General features: G+C 39.9%; 1 protein-coding gene across 3 annotated transcripts in view; it reads right to left on the bottom strand.

Annotated features, from left to right (window-relative positions):
• The window catches only part of UGP2 (UDP-glucose pyrophosphorylase 2), a 56,444-nt gene that overhangs the window by 2,412 nt on the left and 32,801 nt on the right, over window positions 1-21,231 (bottom strand). For all 3 annotated transcript variants that reach the window (XM_004435629.3, XM_087436663.1, XM_004435628.3), the window contains exons 4-8: window positions 7,603-7,788; window positions 6,170-6,303; window positions 4,434-4,731; window positions 3,067-3,264; window positions 2,268-2,510 (exon numbers count right to left, since the gene is read on the bottom strand). In XM_004435629.3, coding sequence (XP_004435686.1) covers window positions 2,268-2,510; window positions 3,067-3,264; window positions 4,434-4,731; window positions 6,170-6,303; window positions 7,603-7,788 — 1,059 coding nt within the window. The remainder of the gene's footprint in view (window positions 1-2,267; window positions 2,511-3,066; window positions 3,265-4,433; window positions 4,732-6,169; window positions 6,304-7,602; window positions 7,789-21,231) is intronic.

Consider the following 21,231-nt stretch of genomic DNA (forward strand, 5'->3'; position numbering starts at 1 on the left):
ATTGTCCTGTGATTCTTTCTTCCTTTTCAATGTTTTTTCCCTCTTGATTGTATCAGTTCCCATCAATGTATAAACATGCTATAAATTCTCCCATCTTTAAAAAACAAAACAACAAAACCTCTCAAATCTTATATTCCTTTTTATCTATGGCTCCATTTTTCTGTTTTTTTCTTTCAGGCAAAACTCTTTAATAAAAGTTATCTACATTCATTTCCCCAAGTTCTCTTCTCCTCTTCTCTTTTAAATCCATTCCAGTCAGGCTCCAAAACCTCTATACTGATAAAGCTAATGGTGAATTCTCATTCATCTTACTTGAATCGGCAGCAGCACTTGACACAGATTATCATGCCCTCTTTCTTGAAACATTTTCTTCATTTGGCTTTCAGGACACACATACTCAACGATTTTCTACCCAATTCCTCATCTGCAACTGCTCAGTCACCTTTGCTGCTTTCTCTACCTCATCCCCATCTGCTAAGCCTTGGAGTACCTCAGGGCTCAGTTCTTGGACACCGCCCTCGCCCCACCTCCCTAGGTGATCCTTATCTCATGGCTTTAACTACCAGCTATAAACTGACAACTCTCAAATTTACCTATCTCTTCTAGATCTCTCCTCTGAGCTCCAGACTCATACAACCAGCTTCTCCATTTGAAAGTCTAATAAGTACAGTATATCCAAAATTTAACTCCCCATCCTGCTCCCCATAAACCTGCTCTACCCAAGCCTTCCCCTATCTCAGTAAATGGCAGTTCCATGCTTCTAGTTGCACAGGCCAAAAACCGTGGAGTCGTCCTTCCTCTTTTCTCTCTTACCCTCCCATCTAGTCCAAGAGCAAATCATGTAGGTATACCTTTCAAAAATATCTCAGAATTTTTCACTATTTCCACTGCTACCAACCTGGTCTAAGCCACCGTTTCCTCTTGCCAGGATTCCTGCAACAGCCTATTCCCTGGCCTCCCTGATTCTACCCTTGCTCACCAGATCAGTCACTTCACCCCTCAGCTCATAACTCTCCAATGGCTTCTCATCCACCAGAAAAAAAAACCCATACTCTCAATATTCATTTACAAAGTTCTACACAATCTGGCCTGTTCCCTCTCTGACCATATATGCCCCCTCATCCCTCACTTGCCCACTCTGCTCCAGCCATATTGTGCTCTCTAATGTCCCCAAAACATATTCTTCCTCAGAGCAACTAGCCATTGCCCATTCAGCCCCTGTTCTCAAACTGGGGTGGCTAAAGTTCTTATCTCCTGCAGGGTACGGAAGAGCCTAGGAAGAGTGGGAGGGAATTGAAGGGGGGATGAGGCTAGGTGGAAAAATGGTTGGCAATCCCACCTCAGGATGTGGGAAGATGGTGGGTCCTTGTATTACACAAAAGAGGCACCAAAGAATGGGGAGACTCCTAAAATAACTAATGCTATCCTGGAAATTCCAGCCCACCTACAGGACCCAGAATCATCCCCCATCAATATATAAGACACTACGCACATCCACACCAGGTGGCACTAAACCACAACCAGGACTAGAATAGACTTGGATGGCATAGCAGGACTTTACAGGCCAGCCACAAAGGCTCACCCTGTCACTTCATTAACCTCACAACATTTTATGTGACTAAATTTTGTGGATTCCACTTATGTTAGGGTGGAGTTTTACTATACTTGCTATTCCCCCTGCCTGGAATGCTTTTTGCCCCAGATACCTGTATGCCACACTCACTCAACTTCTCAGTGAGGCCGTCTCTGGCCACCCAATGTAAAATTACACCATCACTAACCCACCCACACAGTCCCTATTCCTGCTTTATTTTTCTCCATAGCATTTTCCATCACCAGGCATACTATACATTCAATTTCTTTGCTTATTATCATCCTCACCCCACTAGAATATCCATGAAGGCAAGGATTTTAGTCTGTTTTATTTACTGCTAAAAACCTAGCACCTAGAACACTGCCCAGCACATGATAGGAGCTCAATAAATATTTGTTAAACCAGAATTAACGTACTGCCACTGATGAAAGCATTAATGGTCTTAGAAGAGACATAAGACAAAATGTCCCAAAATTTAAACATTCTTTTTTACTCTATAGCAATCAGGTTTTAAAAGTGAATTACATCTTTATCTTCTATGGTCAGTTCCCTTTAAAAGACATCAAAGATGGAGATTATAATAGGTCAGCAGCAGAGACTGTGTATCATCTTTATAATTACACATTTAAGAACTACAAATTCACATGCATGTCATATCTTTATAATTACGTACCTTTGTAAAAGAACTGCCTAATTTAACCAAGGGCACTGTAGGAAATTCCCTCTTTTCACTCATTGTCAAAGATCCTGCATTAAGGCTATAGAGGTTTGACATCACAAGCAAGAGATCTGACGTAGTTTTGACAGGCAGAAAACGGCTCCTAGGAACATTAATACCTAGAGAGTTCTCGAAACTTTTAATGGCAGCCCCTACGGCAGTTTCTAACTGAATAACGTTCAGGCCTCCATCCAAAGTCTGTAAGAAAGGGAGGGGGAAGAGAGAAACAGAGGTTTTAGCAACTTAGTTCTATATGGCCCAGTTAATATTTGGGGAGTGGTTTCAGAGATCCATTGAAGGAAACAGAATTTTGGAACTGGCATTTATCAAGCACCTACCATATGCCAGGTGTCTATACATATGTGATCTTTTTTCAGCATCATAACTCTTCTGTTCAGTAACATTTCCATTTTACGATAAAGAACTGAAGGTTCAGAAAACTCATGCAAGGTGCCTGTGGTCAAAAGGCCTATAAGTATCAGAGCAAGAAGTAAGACTGAGGTAGGTCCTCTACTTTTGGGCCCAGTGCTCTTGCCACTACCACAGCCTGGGGTCAAGTAAGGGCACGATGGCTTGGCACACTAAAGGGATGGGTACAGACTGAAAAGTAGGACCAGGAACTAGAGAGATTGACTAGGCAAAAAGGAGTGATCGACGGAATAGATGGGCCAGAGAGAGTGGGCAGTGGGTCTGTGTTATAGCCTACTATGATCTTAGGAACCAGGGAGCCCAATAGGCTGCAACTTTGGCTTACCTTTGGATTCACAATGATTTCCATGTCAATAGCATTCCGCTCCTGCAGTCTTTTAACTGCTGCAAGAGAGATCCATAGATTGTTTGTGTTAAATATTTTGAATTTTGATACAGACTTGAACTCATCAACGTGTGCTTTTGGCACTTGAGCTATTTCCACTAGTCTCAGTTTGCCTTCATACTGAGTAAGTGTCCCACCCTAGAAAGACAGAAAAGAGTGAGTGAGTGCCTCCATATCTCTCCCAGTCACAACCATACCACACTGTTTATCATCTGTGAATGTTACAGAAAAGACACTGATGATAAAATCCCCCAGAAATAAAAAGCATTGGCAGTGATTTGATCTGTGATAACAAAGCAACATACGTGTGAAGGTAGAACCAAAGAAAATAATTCAGGTTGTCTGTTGTTTTATACTATATACCCACCCTCTTGTCCATAATAAAAGCCCTGGGAGTACCTCAGAGTCTTCCTCACTTTCCGAAGGTCTGCTACAGGAAAAGCCATTCCTCTTATTCCCAAATCACTGTACGTCACTAAACAACCAGTCCTCCCATCTCAGAGCCTGCTCTGACTGGCTCTAGGATATGACTGGCTCTAGGATAAGGGGAGAAAAGGGAAGACAGAGGCACAAATGGACAAGAAGTGACCCCTGAGTGGCCTCAGCCTAAAGATATTCTTACAGTCATGAGGCAGTGACAGTGTGGGAAGAGGGAAACATTCACTCATATGTGAGGGGGACATTTGCAAGAGGCATAGAACATAACCCAGGGACTGACCATTTCAGTATTCACACACTGCCACTTTTCTTACTCCCTGTGGGTAAGTAGTAAAACCCTGTATACCATTTCATCAAAGGCCAAGTGTCATCACCACTAAACATGCCAAGTTAAAAAATAAATCTTTGCTTTGTGTCAAACTGCATTTTTTTGCTACTACAGAGATATTACAGTGATGAAATAAAAAAATATGAAGAAATAGTGTATGAATAGAAATAGTATATTTTCATTAAAGGAATAATGAAATAACACTTAAGCACCACACAAGAAGAGAATTAAAGGTTTGAACTTATTGAAAGTGTTTTCACATATGTTTCAGATTTAGCCTATAAATAAATGTGGAATTACTTTAAGTTAAAACTGCCTGTGTAGATTATTCAAAAAATAAAGATGATTTTAACACTGTTAAATCTGGATTTATATACACACTGTTATGTCAGGCAGCACTTAGGGTACTCTACAGAATAGTATCTCACTGTTATCAAGTGGATGTGTTCTGCTTAACACAGAAATTTTCCAATAAAAAAAAAGTTTGAAGTACATAACCTATGAAATGTGAATTCCCAAACTGCTTCCTCTTAGTATTTACCTTTACATCTGCACGTGTTTTGTTTGTGACTTCCATGACAAATTCGCAGGGTTTTCCATTGGGTGGGTTCATTAGATGATTAAGAATATAAAGATCCACTGTGGCACCCAAATTATCTATGTTCGACACAAAAATATACTCTTTGCCTTCTTCTATAAAGGTATCGAGCAAACCAGAGTTGTAGAAACTGGCGTAAATATCACCATGACCTGGAGGGTACCAAGCTTCTGTATTTTCCCCTGAGTACGATACATCCTTTGCTACAGGCAGTAAAGATTCTTTATTAATCCTTGGGTACCTTAAAAATAAAAAAGTTATTTTTCAATATCAACTCTGAAGAGCATTCCAGACCTTCAAGTAAAACAATGCACTTACATAAAATTTTCCTCCTTTTCAGACTTATCTATAGTAAGTAATTTAATCATAGGTGAATCCATTTAAGAAAATCTCATTATCTGTGTTGTCCAAATATCAGTTTCCTAGATAGTAATATTTGCTGCAAAAAAATGTTTTCCAGTCATACAGATGGGAGGATACCTCATATTTTTAAGATATTAATATGTTTTATGACTCTCCAAGAGGAGAGATATATATTGAGTAAATTTTCTCAAACTTACTTGGTTGTGGGATTGTTCTTTTCCTTGAAAATCTATTTGGGAAAAGCTGTCCATTTTTACAAACAAATATATCCCGGGGTGGTGCTCTTTCTTTCCCAGAACATCAACAGCAGGTTAGTGCTCAGGAATGTCTGCCTTCTACCACTAGTGAGAACATGTGTAGGGGCTGGCAGTGGGGGAAGAGGGAAACAGAGGAGCTAGCACTGTATCAGACTAAAGACTAACCAGAAAATAGAGGCAGAGCACCTGCAACATAAGAAAGTGTCCACGGAAAAATAGATTTAAAAAAAAGACAGCAGGGCCGGCTCCGTGGCTTAGCGGTTAAGTGCGCGCGCTCTGATGCTGGCGGCCCGGGTTCGGATCCCGGGAGCGCCCCGAGGCACCACTTCTCCGTCCAACGCGAGGCCGAGTCCCACGTACAGCAACTAGAAGGATGTGAACCTATGACGTACAACTATCTACTGGGGCTTTGGGGGGAAAAAACTGAATAAATAAAATCTTAAAAAAAAAAAAATATTTAAAAAAAAAAAAAAGACAGCTAATAGTACAACTTTAGAAATAACCCTTCTGTACAAGGTCACATAAACCCATATGTGTCCTTAAATGGAAGCCTTATTTCGCCAGTTGCCTGGGCTTTATCACACTTAATCATATGAATTCCTTTTTCCTTACTTTTCCTTCCCCAAAGTGGAAGATTTTCCCCAGAATTTATTAAATTTCCTCCAAGCCTATTCAAGATGTTGAAGAAATTCCTTCTCATAGGAAAGAATGTTATCAATATTGTGGAATACAGCAAGATTTTCATAGACCCACTTGGAGCCCAAATATGCCCTCAGAAAGCTAAGTTATCTAAGCTATCCTCAAATATTCTGGACCTAGAACAGAATCTCAAGCAGATTCTCTTTTAAGATTGGAAGTTACAGAACCACAGAGTGATGATAACAATCACATATCTATTAACAAATGTTCAGCCTTTAAAGGCATCACTTGCAAACATTAGTCCTTGGCACATGCACATCTTGAGGCTGCTCTGTTTAAACAAGACAAAGAAGTCCTTCTTTCCCAGGAGTAACAACCCCACCCCCCAGCCGCCAGAGTTAATTTTTTTACTCCTTTTACCTGCTTTGATTAAAAGTGTAGATTTTCACACGACAATGATTGTACTTCTGTAGTATTTTTTTTGTATCTTCATCCGTGTTAAAAGAGTTCATTAGAACAAGAGGAACATCTGTATTGTAGGATTTGTTCAAGTGCTAGGGAGGAAAATGACAAATTACTCAGACTTACTTTTCTTGTGCTTAAAAGTGTAAAATGAACTCTTAATGGTTAATCACAAAATGTCCAAAACATCATCTACATGTAGCCAAATACATAGATTTGAAATAATAACTACTTAGCATAAGCCAGACATTTTGCTAAGCAATTCACCACATACTTGCTCATTAAATCACAACCCTATGAGACAGAAACTATTGTCTGCATTTTACAGATGGCTAAAACTGAGGCCCAGAGAGGTGGCAGGTCAGCAGCAGAGCCGGGAGACCCCTCCCCACCACAGTCCACCTCTGGAGCTGTGTGTCCGGCCACAGTGCCCTGTGGCCTTACTGGATGGGCAAATGCTGACTACGCATTTACTGAGTCCAGAGCACTGGGGGGATGAAAGTACAAATGTTATGAAGATATGGCTCCCTATCCTAAGGATTAATGTCAAGAACTGTGAATCACACCCCAACTGAAATCTTTTCAATCTCTACGCAGAGCTAAGAGGCAACACAGAGTGGGAAGAAAACAGGATCTTAGAAGTCACACTGTCCTATGTTCAAAGTTTGACTGTGCACTTACTAACTAGCTAGGGAAACTTGGGCACGTAAATCAACCTCTCTGTGCCTTGGTTTCCTCATCTGTAAAATGGGGATGATAATAGTACTTATCTTACAGAATTGTTAAGAAGAACAAATGAGTCAATTCATGTAAAGAGCTGGGAATAATACTTGGTGTACTGTAACATTTATCCAACACTTAGAACCGTAAGTGTTGGATAAATGTTAGCCGCTGCTACTGCTAATGTTATTATCGTGGTTACCAGCACTGTATTAGAGATGAAAAAGATAGGTCCACTGCCCCTGAAGAGCTTATGGTCTATGATTAATGACTTTATTATAAGAGAGAAGCCAAGAACAGTTCTTAGCATCCATGGCATCCAACCAGATACATGAAATTCTCCCCAGCCACCCAAAAGGGGTTAATAAAGCCAGATCATCCCAGCTGTGACGAAGGCTGCCACTAGAAAGGGGGAGAAGGGTGGGGAGATCAAAGCAGAAACCGAATAGATCCAGAGATTTCAGCAACCACAAATGCTATTTAAAGATCAAAAGCTTTTACATCACCCTGAGGATTTGCCCTTAGGAACACCAAACCTTTTTATATATTAATAGAATAAAGATAGCAAGCTCCTTGACTAGCTCAAATTCACATAAGGTAACATTTGTAATAACCTAAAAACTAAAAACGATTTTAGTAGCTTATGAGAAAGGCTAAATGTTACTACTCACTTCAATTTGCTGAACGGTCAGATCCAGAAAGGTATTCTCATTCCTCACACCAATCAGACTTTTCGGGCCTTTGCAGCCCATGCTGGTTCCCAAACCGCCATTGAGTTTCACCACCACCAGCTTGTTCAGCACAGAAGATATATTATCAGGTAAGCCCCTGGCCTTTATCTTTTCATAAGGTTGAATCTGAAATTTTTAAAAAAATTATGAAAGTAATTCAAACAGCTTTATGAGAGGTTAAACCAAATCAATCCCAGGGTTACTTCCATGCATCCTTACAGAGTTTTGCTTTCTCTGTAGAAAGTTTCAGCTGCATTTCCTTTAATGTCACAGGCCCTTATGGTTCAAAATCAAGTACTTCTTGGCAACTCCTCTTGCACACAGAAGTAGTTCAGTAATTGATTTACATCACAATGATATTTGGCTGGCCTGTAGAACATCCAGGTCTCTTGAATTACCTTCAAAAACTCAGAATTCTCAATTTGTATCAGCACAGCAAATGGGATATCTAAAACTCTTCAAGTCTGTAAATATTTCTGGTGCACTTCAATTCTAGAGAAGTATTTATATATATATATATGATCACACATTATTCCTTCTTCCAAAGGAGGCAAAAACCAAAACCACAATGTTCCTTGCCATTTTCCTCCATTCAGTCCTAAGTCTGCCCTTCAGAGGAAGGTGGCATAGGGTTTTTGTCCTACTTCTAGGTATGTACAAGGATAGAATTCCTTCCTTAAGAATTTAACTTTCAGGCATCATTGTATAAAAGATCACATTGGAAAATTAAGTGTTCTCATTGCTCCAACAAATGTCCTGGTAGGGTGGGAATGGGTGAGAGAATCCCAGCTCGATCTTCTCTATACCCCCTCGTGTATTTCTGTGAGCGTAGAACCTTAATCTTCAACTTCTCCCTCATAGGAAAGGAACAATGACACAGTAGAAGCCCAAATTCTTTTGTTCAAAGCAGAGGCAAAAGCAAGTCTAAACATCTTATAGCAAGAATAATAGCTTTTAAAAAGATCACAATATATTTTCTATCCATTCATGGGACATTTTGTTGTTATCTTTCTTTAATGGAATAGGTCATCAAATGTGCTTTTCAGTTACATCATGGTGTAGGATAGATGACACTTGAGGGGACTGAAAAAATAAAACCACACAGTAAGTGCTCAGCAAACACTGAGCTATTTTTTATTTGTTCTGCTAGCTGTAGGTGTGTGTCATGGATGAAGTCTGTGATTGGGAAAGGAGGTGATAGGCTCACACTCTAGTGATTAGGCTGTGGAGGAAAAATCCCTTTATCCTTGGTCAGACAAGCATACATACATGTCACATGTAGATTCCTGACCACAAAATTCCTACTGTTAACAGCTCTTTCCACAAAAACTAGTCTGACTCTTATTTTCCTCTCCCCTGCAAGACACTATGAATACACTTTCTTGCTTGGTGTAAATACTAAGGAACACGGAGCACTCTTCTCCACGACTCTCTACTGGTTATCACCTCAGTTATCACTCCTGAATTATTTCCCAATGTGGTAGGATTGCGAATCTTCCTGGTAAGTGCCACTTAGCAGTCTTCAGCAGTCATTCAGATTCAAAAGGAGGGCTGGTGACAGAAAAAGACTGGAGGAGGGGACAGGCCTGTGGGCACCATGGCCCTCCAGTGGGTGCTACCTCAATACTGGATGCTAACCACCAAAGAAAAGGAGGACAGGGAGGTAAGAAAGAACACAGACCACGCTGGTTGCTTCCCTGGCAGCACTTGGTTCAGGTGAAGACAATGTATAGGTGATAACATCATGGATGCCCAACACACACACACACAAAGTGCCCATGGCCCAGTTGACCGACATGCTTTGAAGGATGTTTTAATTTGACTCTACTGCCATGAACATCATTGTTCAGCATTTCAAAGAAACTGGTAATACTGCGTGAGAGAAAAAGTCCAATGTTAAGTGCCACACTACCAGAAAAGTAAGAGTGGATGACAGAGCTGGAACCTTCTGTCACTCTCATATAACATGGTAGTGTATAATCCTTTCTAGCCCTGCTACTGAAATTAACCAGTCAGTAAAAGGAATGCCTCTCTGCTACAATGGCTTCAAGTAGTCTATTATTGGGTTGGGAGAATTTCTTGGGCACATTATATTTACTCAAAAGAGTTAGCAAATGGGACCAAGCCAAATATTTTCCAATTATCTTTTAAAAGCCAAGAGTTTCCATTTAGCTATTACTTTTGACTTCCCAGGAAAGAATCTGATATTTACAGAGGTCTCACAAGGGTGTGAAAATCAATTTAACTGAAAACCCGCAGTTCATTTTAGGTAAAATTGTTAGTTCAGAAATACTTTTATGCATTTAATGCTTCTTTGAATATACTTTTTAAAAAATAGAATACATAGAAGCAAAATTTTTTTTCTACCTATGGTGAGACAGGCCTATGTTTTCCAATTTCACCTAAAAAATATTCATTGTGAAACAACATACATACACAAAAGTTTATAAAATACATGTATACAGGTGAAAGAATAACCTAAATAAAAAAGAATACTGCCATAACTTAGAAGCCTCCGTGTGTCTGTCCGTGATCACATTCCTCTTCCATCCCTAGTGGTAACCACTATCTTGCCTTTTACTCTCTGTAGTTTTACCACTTATGTATGTATCTGTAATGATAATATTTTTACTTAATTTTATTCAATAAATTGAATCATTGAATATAAAGTATCCTCTTGACTTGCTTCTTTAATTCATGTTGTGTTTTAAGAACAATTCACATAAATGCATGTAGCTATAGTACATTCTCTTCACTACAGTATTCAATTTGTATATCCACTAAAAGAAAGCAAGCTGTCAATATTCACAGATGATATGATTTTATATGTAGAAAATCTAAACACCCTACAAATTATTAGAATAAAGTGAGCATAGCAACATTGAAGATACATGGTCAGTATTTTAAAAAAGACTACTTTTAGGGGGCCGGCCTGGTGGCATAGTGGTTAAGTGCACGTGTTCTGCTGTGGCGGCCCGGAGTTTGCAGGTTCGGATCCCGGGCGCACACCGACACACAGCTTGTCAAACCATGATGTGGCAGCGTCCCATATAAAGTAGAGGAAGATGGGCACGGATGTTAGCCCAGGGCCAGTGTTCCTCGGCAAAAAGAGGAGGATTGGTATCAGATGTTAGCTCAGGGCTGATTTTCCTCACACACACACAAAAAAGACTACTTTTGGAACCTTGTGCACTGTCGGTGGGAATCTAAGTGGTGTGGCTGTTAAGGAAAAAAATATGATAGTTCCTTGGGCCGGCCCCGTGGCTTAGCAGTTAAGTGCACGCGCTCTGCTGCTGGCAGCCCGGGTTCGGATCCCAGGCGCGCACTGACGCACCGCTTCTCCAGCCATGCTGAGGCCGCGTCCCACATACAGCAACTAGAAGGATGTGCAGCTATGACATACAACTATCTACTGGGGCTTTGGGGGAAAAAATAAAAAAAAAAAAAAAAAAAAAAAAAGATGGTTCCTAAAAAACTTAAAAGTAGAATTATCATATGATCCAGCAATTCCACTTCTGGGTATTTACCCCAAAGAACTAAAAGAAGTCTCCAAGAGATGTTTGTATACTCACCTTCAATAGCAGCATTATTCACAATAGCCTAAAAAGTGGAAGTAACTCAAATGTCCATCAATAGATGAATGGATAAAGCAAAATGTGATATACATATACAATGGAATATTACTCAGCCTTAAAAAGGAAGGAAATTCTGACATATGCTACAACATGGATGAACCTTGAGGACATTATATTAAGTGAAATAAGCCAGTCACAAAAAGACAAATACATGTATGATTCTACTTATATGAGGCACCTAGAGTAGTCAGATAGAAAGTAGAAGAGTGGTTACCAGAGGTTGGGGGTAGGCTGAAATGGGGAGTTATTGTTTAACGGGTATAGTTTTAGTTTTGTAAGATCAAAGAGTTCTGGGGATTGATTGCACAACAACGTGAATGTACTTAACACTACTGAATTGTATGCTTAAAAATGTTTAAAGATGGTTAAAAAAAAGATTAACATTTTTATATATAAAGAATTAGAAAATAAAATTGATTAAAAAGTTATTTTTATAATACTATCAAAAATAGCAAATATCTAGGAATAAATCTAACAAAAGATATGCAAAATTTCCACATGGAACACTATAAAACATTTTTGAGAAAAATTAAAAGATTTATTTAAAATTCAGGGAGAGTCATCATGTTTATAAATTAGAAGACTTACTAATATAAAGATGTCAATTTTCCCCAAACTGATCAAGACAATCCTAATCAAAATCCCAAGAGTTTTTTGTGTGGAAACTGACAAGCCAATTTAAAGTGTGTATGACAACGCAAAGGGCCAAGAATAGCCAACGCACTCTCAAAGAAAACCAATAAGTTGGGAGAACCAGCTTTGTAACATTTCTTTTTTAATTGTAGTAAATATGCATAGCATAAAATTTGCCATCTTAACCACTTTTAAGTGTACGGCTCTGTAGTATTAAGTAAATTCACATTGCTGTGCAACCAATCTCCAGAACTCTTTTCATCTTGCAAAACTGAAACTATACTTATTAAAAAACAAGTCCCCATGGGCCGGCCCAGTGGCGCAGGCGGTTAAGTGCGCGTGCTCCACTGCGGTGGCCCAGGGTTCACCAGTTCAGATCCCGGGCGCGCACCAAGGCACCGCTTGTCAAGCCATGCTGTGGCGGCGTCCCATGTAAAGTGGAGAAAAATGGGCATGGATGTTAGCCCAGGGCCAGTCTTCCTCAGCAAAAAGAGGAGGATTGGCAGATGTTAGCTCAGGGCCGATCTTCCTCACAAAAAAAAAAAAAAACAAGTCCCCATTCCCTTCTCCACCTATCCCCTGGCAATCATCCTTCTACCTGGTCTCTGTGGGTTTGAATACTCTAGGTACACAAGTGAAATCACACAGTATTTGTCTTTTTGTGACTGACTTATTTCACTTAGCATAATATCCTCAAGATTCATTTAACATTCTTTTTTTAAAGTGGCTTATATGTTTGAGGATATTCCAAATTAATGTAGGTTCTTCCAGAGAAAGGTCCATATTTAGTAAAGTTTATTTGTGTGTATACAATATATCTGGGAGAAGGAGGATTGATACAATGGACTGGAGTACAGGTACAGGTTGACAGATCCTATGGCAAATTGAGCCTTATAAAACTTATTTTTTCCATTTGCAGATGTTAAAACTGGAATAGAATACAAGTTCTAAAGTCTTGGTTTAGTAATCAGAAAACTGATTCTCTTTATTTGAATTTAATACACATAACAATGCATCCTTACCTTTGAATTAAAAGATTAAAAGGATGAAAAGAATAATACAAGTGTAATCACGGTTCTAAAAGTATAAATCTAAGAAAATGCTGCTCTTCAGATACACGTGAAAACAGTGCAGAATGGCAGGACTTGGGTTTCAGACACTGCTCAACACCTGTGTTCTAAATTTACTAGTATCCTGAGGGATGGGTGGCCTGTCATCTCAAGGCAAAAACTTTACAAAAATGTAAACAATGTAAAAAGAGATTTCTTCATATTTAAATACATAGTCAAAAGATCAACAGGATGGCACTTCATTCACTGTCAATCTCTAGACATAGTGCTGTCCAACAGAACTTTCTGCAGTTATGGAAATGTCTTATAATTTGTGCTGGCCACATGTGGCCATCAAGCACTTGAAATGTGTCTAATGTAACTGAGGAAAGGAAGTTTTAATTGTATTTGATATTACTGTAAACCAACACACATGGCTAGTGGCACGTGCAGTTCTAGATGGTCTATTAAAAAAAAATCAACCAAAGAATCAGAATTATGTTTCAGTTCATTTTAATAAAACTCTGCCAGAATCTTATTTTGTTCAATATAATCTTTTTCACTTTAATGACACTGGCATCACAAGACATTCAACCAAACATATAAAAAGATGACCTAAAACCTGATTCTTCCTTATCTTCACTAATCAACATTCTATTTACATAACAATGAATAGTAGTGAGCTTTTACTAAGGACACACTGATGTTCAACTTCAGTCTCAAATTTGATCAAATAATTTGTACTCAGCTTTATCCTAAACCTCTGGAAGGCCAAATGCCAACCCCTACACTTAAACACCAATTCAGGAGTCCCAGAACCTATGATGATGTAGGTACTCATCATATCATTATAACAACATCAGCATTCAAACAAGACACATCGTTAGGGTTAACTGTCAGTATTTGAATATTTTGTTTCAAATAGAGGTAAACATTCTAGATATAACTTGGAGTGAAAAATTTCATGTAACATTAACATTCTACTAGTTGAAGTATAAAAGATTATTACAAGAGTAAAAATGCAACAATTATTTTGAAAGCTAATAGTTTTGTGTACAATATTTGCAAATATTTCAGTTGTTAAATTTAAATTGGGAAACTAACAGTAAACACTAAAATTGAGTATGTTAGATATCTTTAGGCAGAATATAATTTCCTTTTTGAGCTGACAAATGTTTAAACAAATTTAAATAATAACATTACGCAGAATAATGTAAATTGGATTATATCTTAATTCTAACCTTTAAAGAACCATTTGGTATACTAACATTCATAACATTAAACAAAATGAGCTTTAGGAACCATGTTTAATTTTTAGCTATTTAATTCCATTTAGGTCATGATTCTTCAAAAAAAACTACTGATAGGAATTTTTCACCTCCTGTGAAGATGAATTAAAAACCAAATATCAACCTTGTGCATTAAAGTTTCACCAGGAGAAAAAAAAAACTGTCCAAAATCATCTATATTCATGATAAATCATCTTTGATCCACACACCATAAAGAATATAAAGTTCATGAAAAGTACTTAGAGAAAAAAATACATTTTGTTTGCATTAATCAAACTTTAAAACATGCATTTTATTAGAATGCTTTAAGAAGACAATTCCTTATGACTGAGTCTATGGAGGCTAAACAAATTTTTTCTTGTACCCCAAAAACATTATATGATGGTGATAAAAGGTCTCAGTCTCATAAATGATTTTAATTCTAGGCCATTTGACCTTTGGTCAAAAGGTGTGTTTATACTTTTAGTTTTAATTCAAATCTCCCCAAGACTGGCATCTAAAGAACTTGAATTTAAATTTAAGATGTAATTCTGAATTATTTTCAAATAGTTGGTGTGAAATAAAATGAGCTGATCTAAGCATAACATTAAGTTCCAAAATCGAGTTAATAAAGACTTTTGGGCACAGGCCCAGGCAACTCACCAGGAGAAAGACTTTACCATTCAGTTGAGTGCCCAGAATTCTTTGTGAAGTGCCACATTTAGAAGCTTGCACCCCAAGTTAAGTGGGCAAGGAGCAGCCCTATCTCTGCAAATGTCAAGGAATCGTGGTTCTTTATGTGGTGCTTTCAGTAATACCTACTTGTCTTGCTATATCTAATCTTTAAAGCAGCTAATTAAATATAGGCCCCAGGCCGACCCCGTGGCTTAGCGGTTAAGTGCGCGCGCTCTGCTACTGGCGGCCTGGGTTCAGATCCGGGGCGCGCACCAACGCACCGCTTCTCCTCCCACATACAGCAACTAGAAGGATGTGCAACTACGACATACGACTATCTACTGGGGCTTTGGGGGGAAAAAAAGGAGGAGGATTGGCAATAGATGTTAGCTCAGAGCCGGTCTTCCTCAGCAAAAAGAGGAGGATTAGCATGGATGTTAGCTCTGGGCTGATCTTCCTCAAAAAAAACAAAAAATATAGGCCCCACTTGAGGAACTTGACTGTTACAAGAAAAGGACTCTGAAAAGAACTATGGAGGGAAAGGGAAGAGAGTCATAGGTGTGAAGTTAACAAGGTATGATGAGGGGAGAGATGTCCAGAGTGGTCAGCTTAGTGTTGCTGTTGGAAGTCTCCACTGGAGGTCTTTCAGTTACATTTCGTGACCTAAACCCATCCCCCTTCTCCCCCCCTACACAAACACACACACACACACACACACTGTTATGAGAGGTTCGGGGATTCGATCGGAGACGTAAAAGACACTTTCCACTCCAAACAAATGGACTGAAGGTATATTTTATTATATAGAGGATAGTAAAGGTGACAGTCTGCAAACAGATCCAAATAGGTCAAATATTAAGAGGGAAAAAACATCAGCCCGACTGGAAAGGGAAAATACCCACATCGGCTGAAGAGAAATGACACAAATCAACCAGAAAGAGAAACACCAGGTTGACCGAAAAGAGAACACATCAAATCAATTACTTCATATCAAATCAATTACTTCACATCAAATCAGTTACTCACAACATCCACGCCCCACTACCAGGAGAGCCCTGTCAATCGACGCGGCTGGGCAAGGATCACACATCCTGGGCAAGGTGTCCCTTCCACAGGTGGAACTCTCCTCAGGGCTCAGTTTCCAGCAGTTTTTTATACCATCAGTGATTTTCAGAGTAAGCAATTACAGAGTTTGCAGAGCAAGCATTTAGTGTTCCCATGCACAAAATGGTTATCAGTGGCGTACGTGCACTGAGCCCCCTGGCTAACGTCCCAGCCCAGTAGTTGCGTACGTGCATTGTTCTCTTTGGTTATCATCTCAGCCCGGCACAGATGGCCAGTCCATTCCGGGCTACGACGCTCCAAGAGCCTTGAAATGTTACAACTTGCAACTCTCTCCGTGGGAGAAAGGCCAGTTCCCGGGAAAAGGCCAGTTCCCACCACACAGAAAGCAGCTTTGTATTTCTTTTTGTGCTGGTGGCTGTAGGTCAATGGAGCGGCCAAACATGGCTGTACTCATGTCAAGACACACACACACGCAAAGAAAGTGCCGATCAGGTTAAATTAGGTGGTAAGCACAGCTTTCCATCACGTAAATCACCCTATATGCGAACAGACATTTTCTGTTGGTGATGCTGTCCCACTCTCCACCACGGACCTCACTAAGCAACCCCACAGAGCTCAGTTTAGTTCCACAAGCTAAGGGGATCTGTGTTAGAAAGTTGCTTGGCAACAGCTGAAGTTACACTGGTCATACCTAGTCACAGAGACATTTTTAGACCTGTCCTCCACTTTCCCCTTCTCAGCTCCCCCAGGAGAATGCACCAAGACATCTACTCAGGAAAAGATGGATGGTGTCTGGAGACAACAGGGAGTACCACGCACTGTTGGATACGGCCTCCATGTTACTCTGACTGAATCACTTTTGTCAGTCACTAGTGCGGACCTTTGTGCTTTCGATCCTAATCACCCTGCTTCTCTCTCTCCCAGACATGAATAGAATTCAGTGTTCCAGGAAGACCTGGACTGCAACTAAATATACAGTAGGGCCACCTCTACAGGTGAGGTGGGGCCAACCCCATGAGGCTCCCTACAAAATGTGCAGAGGAGGCTAAGCCACTCACGTTCTCTTTTCACTGAAAGAACTGGTCAAATACCCAACCTCCTCTGAGGAATAAAAAGAAAGTAATTGGCAATCTACTGAAGAATGTGATTTAAACAACATTCTGCCCTCTAGGATGTCAATCTAGTTCTTCTCCAGAAACTGAGAGATTTTTAAAAAGATCTTTTAAAAACTATCTACCAGGATCTCTGCCTTGCCAAGTCTGTTCACAACTTAGTTTCCAGTTAGAAGAAAAGCCGAATTCATCACACAGTCATGGACACACTGTTCCCATTAGCAATAGTATAACCCAGTTCTTGGTAGCATATTTGTGCTATTCCTGGAGACAGCGCCAAATACCCAAAACAAGCTAACAGTACCTGCCCTGTTATGGTTCACAAGGGTACGATTATTGCAGTCTGAAAGATTTTTTTTCAACAAAAGCAAGTTTGCCTGGAAGAAAATGAGCTGCGTAAACAGTAAAACAAGTTTGGAATGACGTTCCATACGTACAGGAAGTGTTCCAAGAACACCGGCTTATTCACTAAACCCTTACTGCATGGTGTCTGTGTGCCAAGTTCTGTGCTAGGCACTTGGGCATATTGTCTCTTCATTTCACATTTCTAAAGATAAAAACCAAAATCTGGGTTGTTTGAAAGCTCCTACAGATTAATTTAATGACAGAAAAATCATACGTAGACCACAGATTTTTTTTCATTAAGAGAAAGCTGGCAAATCATGTACATTATCACATGGTCTACCAACACCCCCTCAGCCACCTAGAGGAGCTCAACTCCTATTTCATAAAGCAAATGAAAGCCATCATATATGGGAATGCCCTCAACTTTCCACCACCAGCTCCTCAGGAGCTCTCTGCATCTGCACCTTTGCTTCTTTCTCTTCCTTCTGGTTACAAGCAGCGCTGTCCCCACCCTAAGGCAATCTCCGCCAGTGCCCATCTCAAGAACCTCATTTCATCAATCATCCAGTCTCACCTTCAGCCTCCCCCTCTCTATTCCTTTCCATCAGCATGAACATATTCAAATATTTGCCATCTAAAAACTAAAGAAAACATCAACACACACACTCACTTATCCTTTCCTACACCCATATCCTTTTTTCCTCCATCTTAGAGGCAAAACTTCTTGAAAAAGTTGCTACCCTCACCTCTACTTCCTCACCTCCCTTTCCCTCAGCCACTGCAATCTAGTTTTCTCCATCATTCAATGAACTGCTCTTAAGGTCATCAATCAACACTCCTAACTGCTAAATCCTATCAATAACATCAATACTTCTCTTACTTGCGCTCTCAGCTGCATTTGACACAACTGACCACTCCCTAAATCTTGAAATGCTCTATTCCCCTTGACTTCTGAAACACCATATTCTATTTTCCTCTTCTTTCTGCCTGTTCCTTTTCAAGCCCATTCTAAGCAGACCTCCTCTTGCCAGGCAATCTGCTCCAATCATTCCTGCCTCTATGGTATCAAGACACACCCAGCCGCTAAGCCAGGAGCCTTTTCATAACTGATCAATGATCAAGTCCTGTCAGTCTCATGAAATTGTTTCTGTGCCACAGTCAGCACCCGGCTCACCTCTCACCTGTGTTACTGCAGTGATCTCTATGGTTTCCTTCCCTCCCTCCAATCCGCCCTCCACCTTGCAGGTGGCAATCTTTTAAAAAAGAGAATTTGAACATGTTTCTCTTATTACATCATTCACAAAATAAAACATTAACATGGCATGGAAGAGTTACTAGCTGCCTACCCCAACATCACGTTTTCCCTTCCACTTTAGAATGCTGATTTTCAGCTGGGCACACCATGACCCCAAATAAAAGACTACATTTCCTAGCCTCCCTTACAGCTACTTGTGCCAAAGTTCTGGTGAATGTGATTAACCAGAAGTGAATTGAAAGATTTCTAGGAAGTCTCTTTGAAAGGGCAGGGGGCGTGCCTTTCTTCCTCCTTCCTGCTTTTTGGAATGGACACATGATGACTAAAGTTCATTTAGGTGGCCATCTGGGACCATGAGGAGATATGCTAAGGATGGCAGAGTCACAAGATAGAGAAGCCCAGGTTCCTGATGATCACAAGCTGCCATACTAGCTCTGGATTGCCCCTGTCTACATTCATTTTGTTATTTTGAGTTTCACCATTAAATGTAGCTGAATCTAATCCTAACTGGGAGATATGGTTTACAAGGTCCTTAATGATTTGGCTCTTTTTGCCTTCCACTCTTTCTCACTCTCCCTGACACACGCGCTCCAGGAATATGCCACATCTCTCGCTTGTAGGCCTCTGCACTTTTCTCCCTCATGCACTCTCACTTCACCAGTTACCTTTTCTTCAACCTCCACATCTCAGTTTAGACCAGTGATTCTCAGGCTTTATGAGCTATCAGGCACTTGTGAAAACCAGAAGTTAATGAAATCTCTTTCAGAAGAGTGCAACAGCACCCCCCAAAAACACAACTTCTTCCATACAATTTATTTCACTACAGTGGAAGTTTCATTCATAAAATATGAAAATCACCTTTATAAAAGATGCTGTTCATTCCCAGTGAAAATAAATATGCAAATAAAGCAAAAAATAAACTTTAACTCTTCAAACTGAATTTCAACGAGAAGGCTTCTATTTAGTTTGAATAAGAAATTGACACTGTGATGTAATTTGAGATGGTTACATGCATGCCATCTTTATTGCCATTCTATTTTGACTTCTCTTTTTGATGATCACAAGTACTGAAAACCTCAACTTTCTTCAAGGCAAGCTCTCACAGCTTGCTCTGTCAGCTGAATGCAGGCCTGTGCTAGGAATACCAGAACTCCCCAAGACTCTGAGAGCTCAATGGCTCATACATTCCCTGTGTCTTCAAAAATCAATAAGGTCTTCTTTGGTGAAGTCTGCATTCCTATGCAGGATTGCGCCATCTTAGAGGCAAAGCTCGCAGATGCAGAAGAGGATGAATTACAGTGATGTGTGACACTCATTCTCCTCTATGGCAGCAGGACAGAGGTGCTGGCTGGTATCACAGATACTATGTGTGAACAGAGCACTAAGACTTCTCTCCCAGCACAAGTTTTACTTGGCTTAGAAACTTTATCACTTTAAACACATTTCCAGAAGAGGTTCACAAATAATAATTCTTCTTTGAGGATACCAGCAGGCATATAATGGATGAAAACCAGTAGTTGGCTGCCCTGAGCAATGTCTGAAATTGCAAGGACATGCTAAAAGGAATTGATGTAGCTGCTGTTTCCTCCATGACCTGATTCAAATCGCTGTAATAAATTACATCAATTCCAGCATGAATGGGCATCATTTGACAAGCAAGATTGCTCCAAAGCTGAATGAGGCAGTACAGAACAGTAGCCGAGGGCACAGGCTTTAATGCCAGGCTGCCTAGGTTTGAATCTCAGACTCCACTGCTTATTACGGTAAATTATTTAACTGCACTAAGCCTTTTTCATTTACTTCATTGATTTATTAGGAGGATAAATGAAATAATGCATGTAAAGTGCTAAGCAAAGTGTGTGGCCCACAGTAAAAACACAAATGTTGGCTGCTGTTATCACTACATCATTGATTTAGACACACTCTCCAGCCCACGCCACATTTTAACATTTCTGAAACCAGGATGCATCATACAACCAATTGGATCTTACCATTAATTGGCTGCACTTTTTCTTGCCTTTAGTGGTACATAAAAGGTGCAACTTATAAACAATGGCACAAATTTGATAAGATATGGTTTTGAATTTCTCTCTCTGCTCCAAGCCACAAAGCAGCTCAATGATCTCCCAGGTGTAGGTTTCTCCCAGAGTCTCTCTCCACTCACGCGTAGCTTGAGGACAGTTTAAGATAGGGGTCAACAAACTATAGTCTGTGGGACAATCAGGCCTGTCGCCTGTTTTCATAAAGTGTTATTGGAACACAGCCACTCTCACTAGTTTACATATCGTCTATGGCTGCTTTCTGTTACCATGGCTGAGTTGAGTAATTAAGACAGAGATTGCATAGCCTACAAAGCCTAAAATATTTACTATCTGGCTTTTTATAGAAAAGGTCTGCCAAACCCTGGTTTAAGACAGTCTTCTGAGGTGAGAAAAATCCAAGTTTTGATAACATTTCTGCTTTTTCAAACTATGCTTCTCCTAAAATGGCTCCATACTACCTGGCAACTTCTCAGGATGACCAGAGAGAGCA

The sequence above is a fragment of the Ceratotherium simum genome, chromosome 11 (genome assembly GCF_057802395.1).
Source record: "Ceratotherium simum simum isolate JZ-2026a chromosome 11, ASM5780239v1, whole genome shotgun sequence".
In the NCBI taxonomy this organism is placed as follows: domain Eukaryota; kingdom Metazoa; phylum Chordata; class Mammalia; order Perissodactyla; family Rhinocerotidae; genus Ceratotherium; species Ceratotherium simum.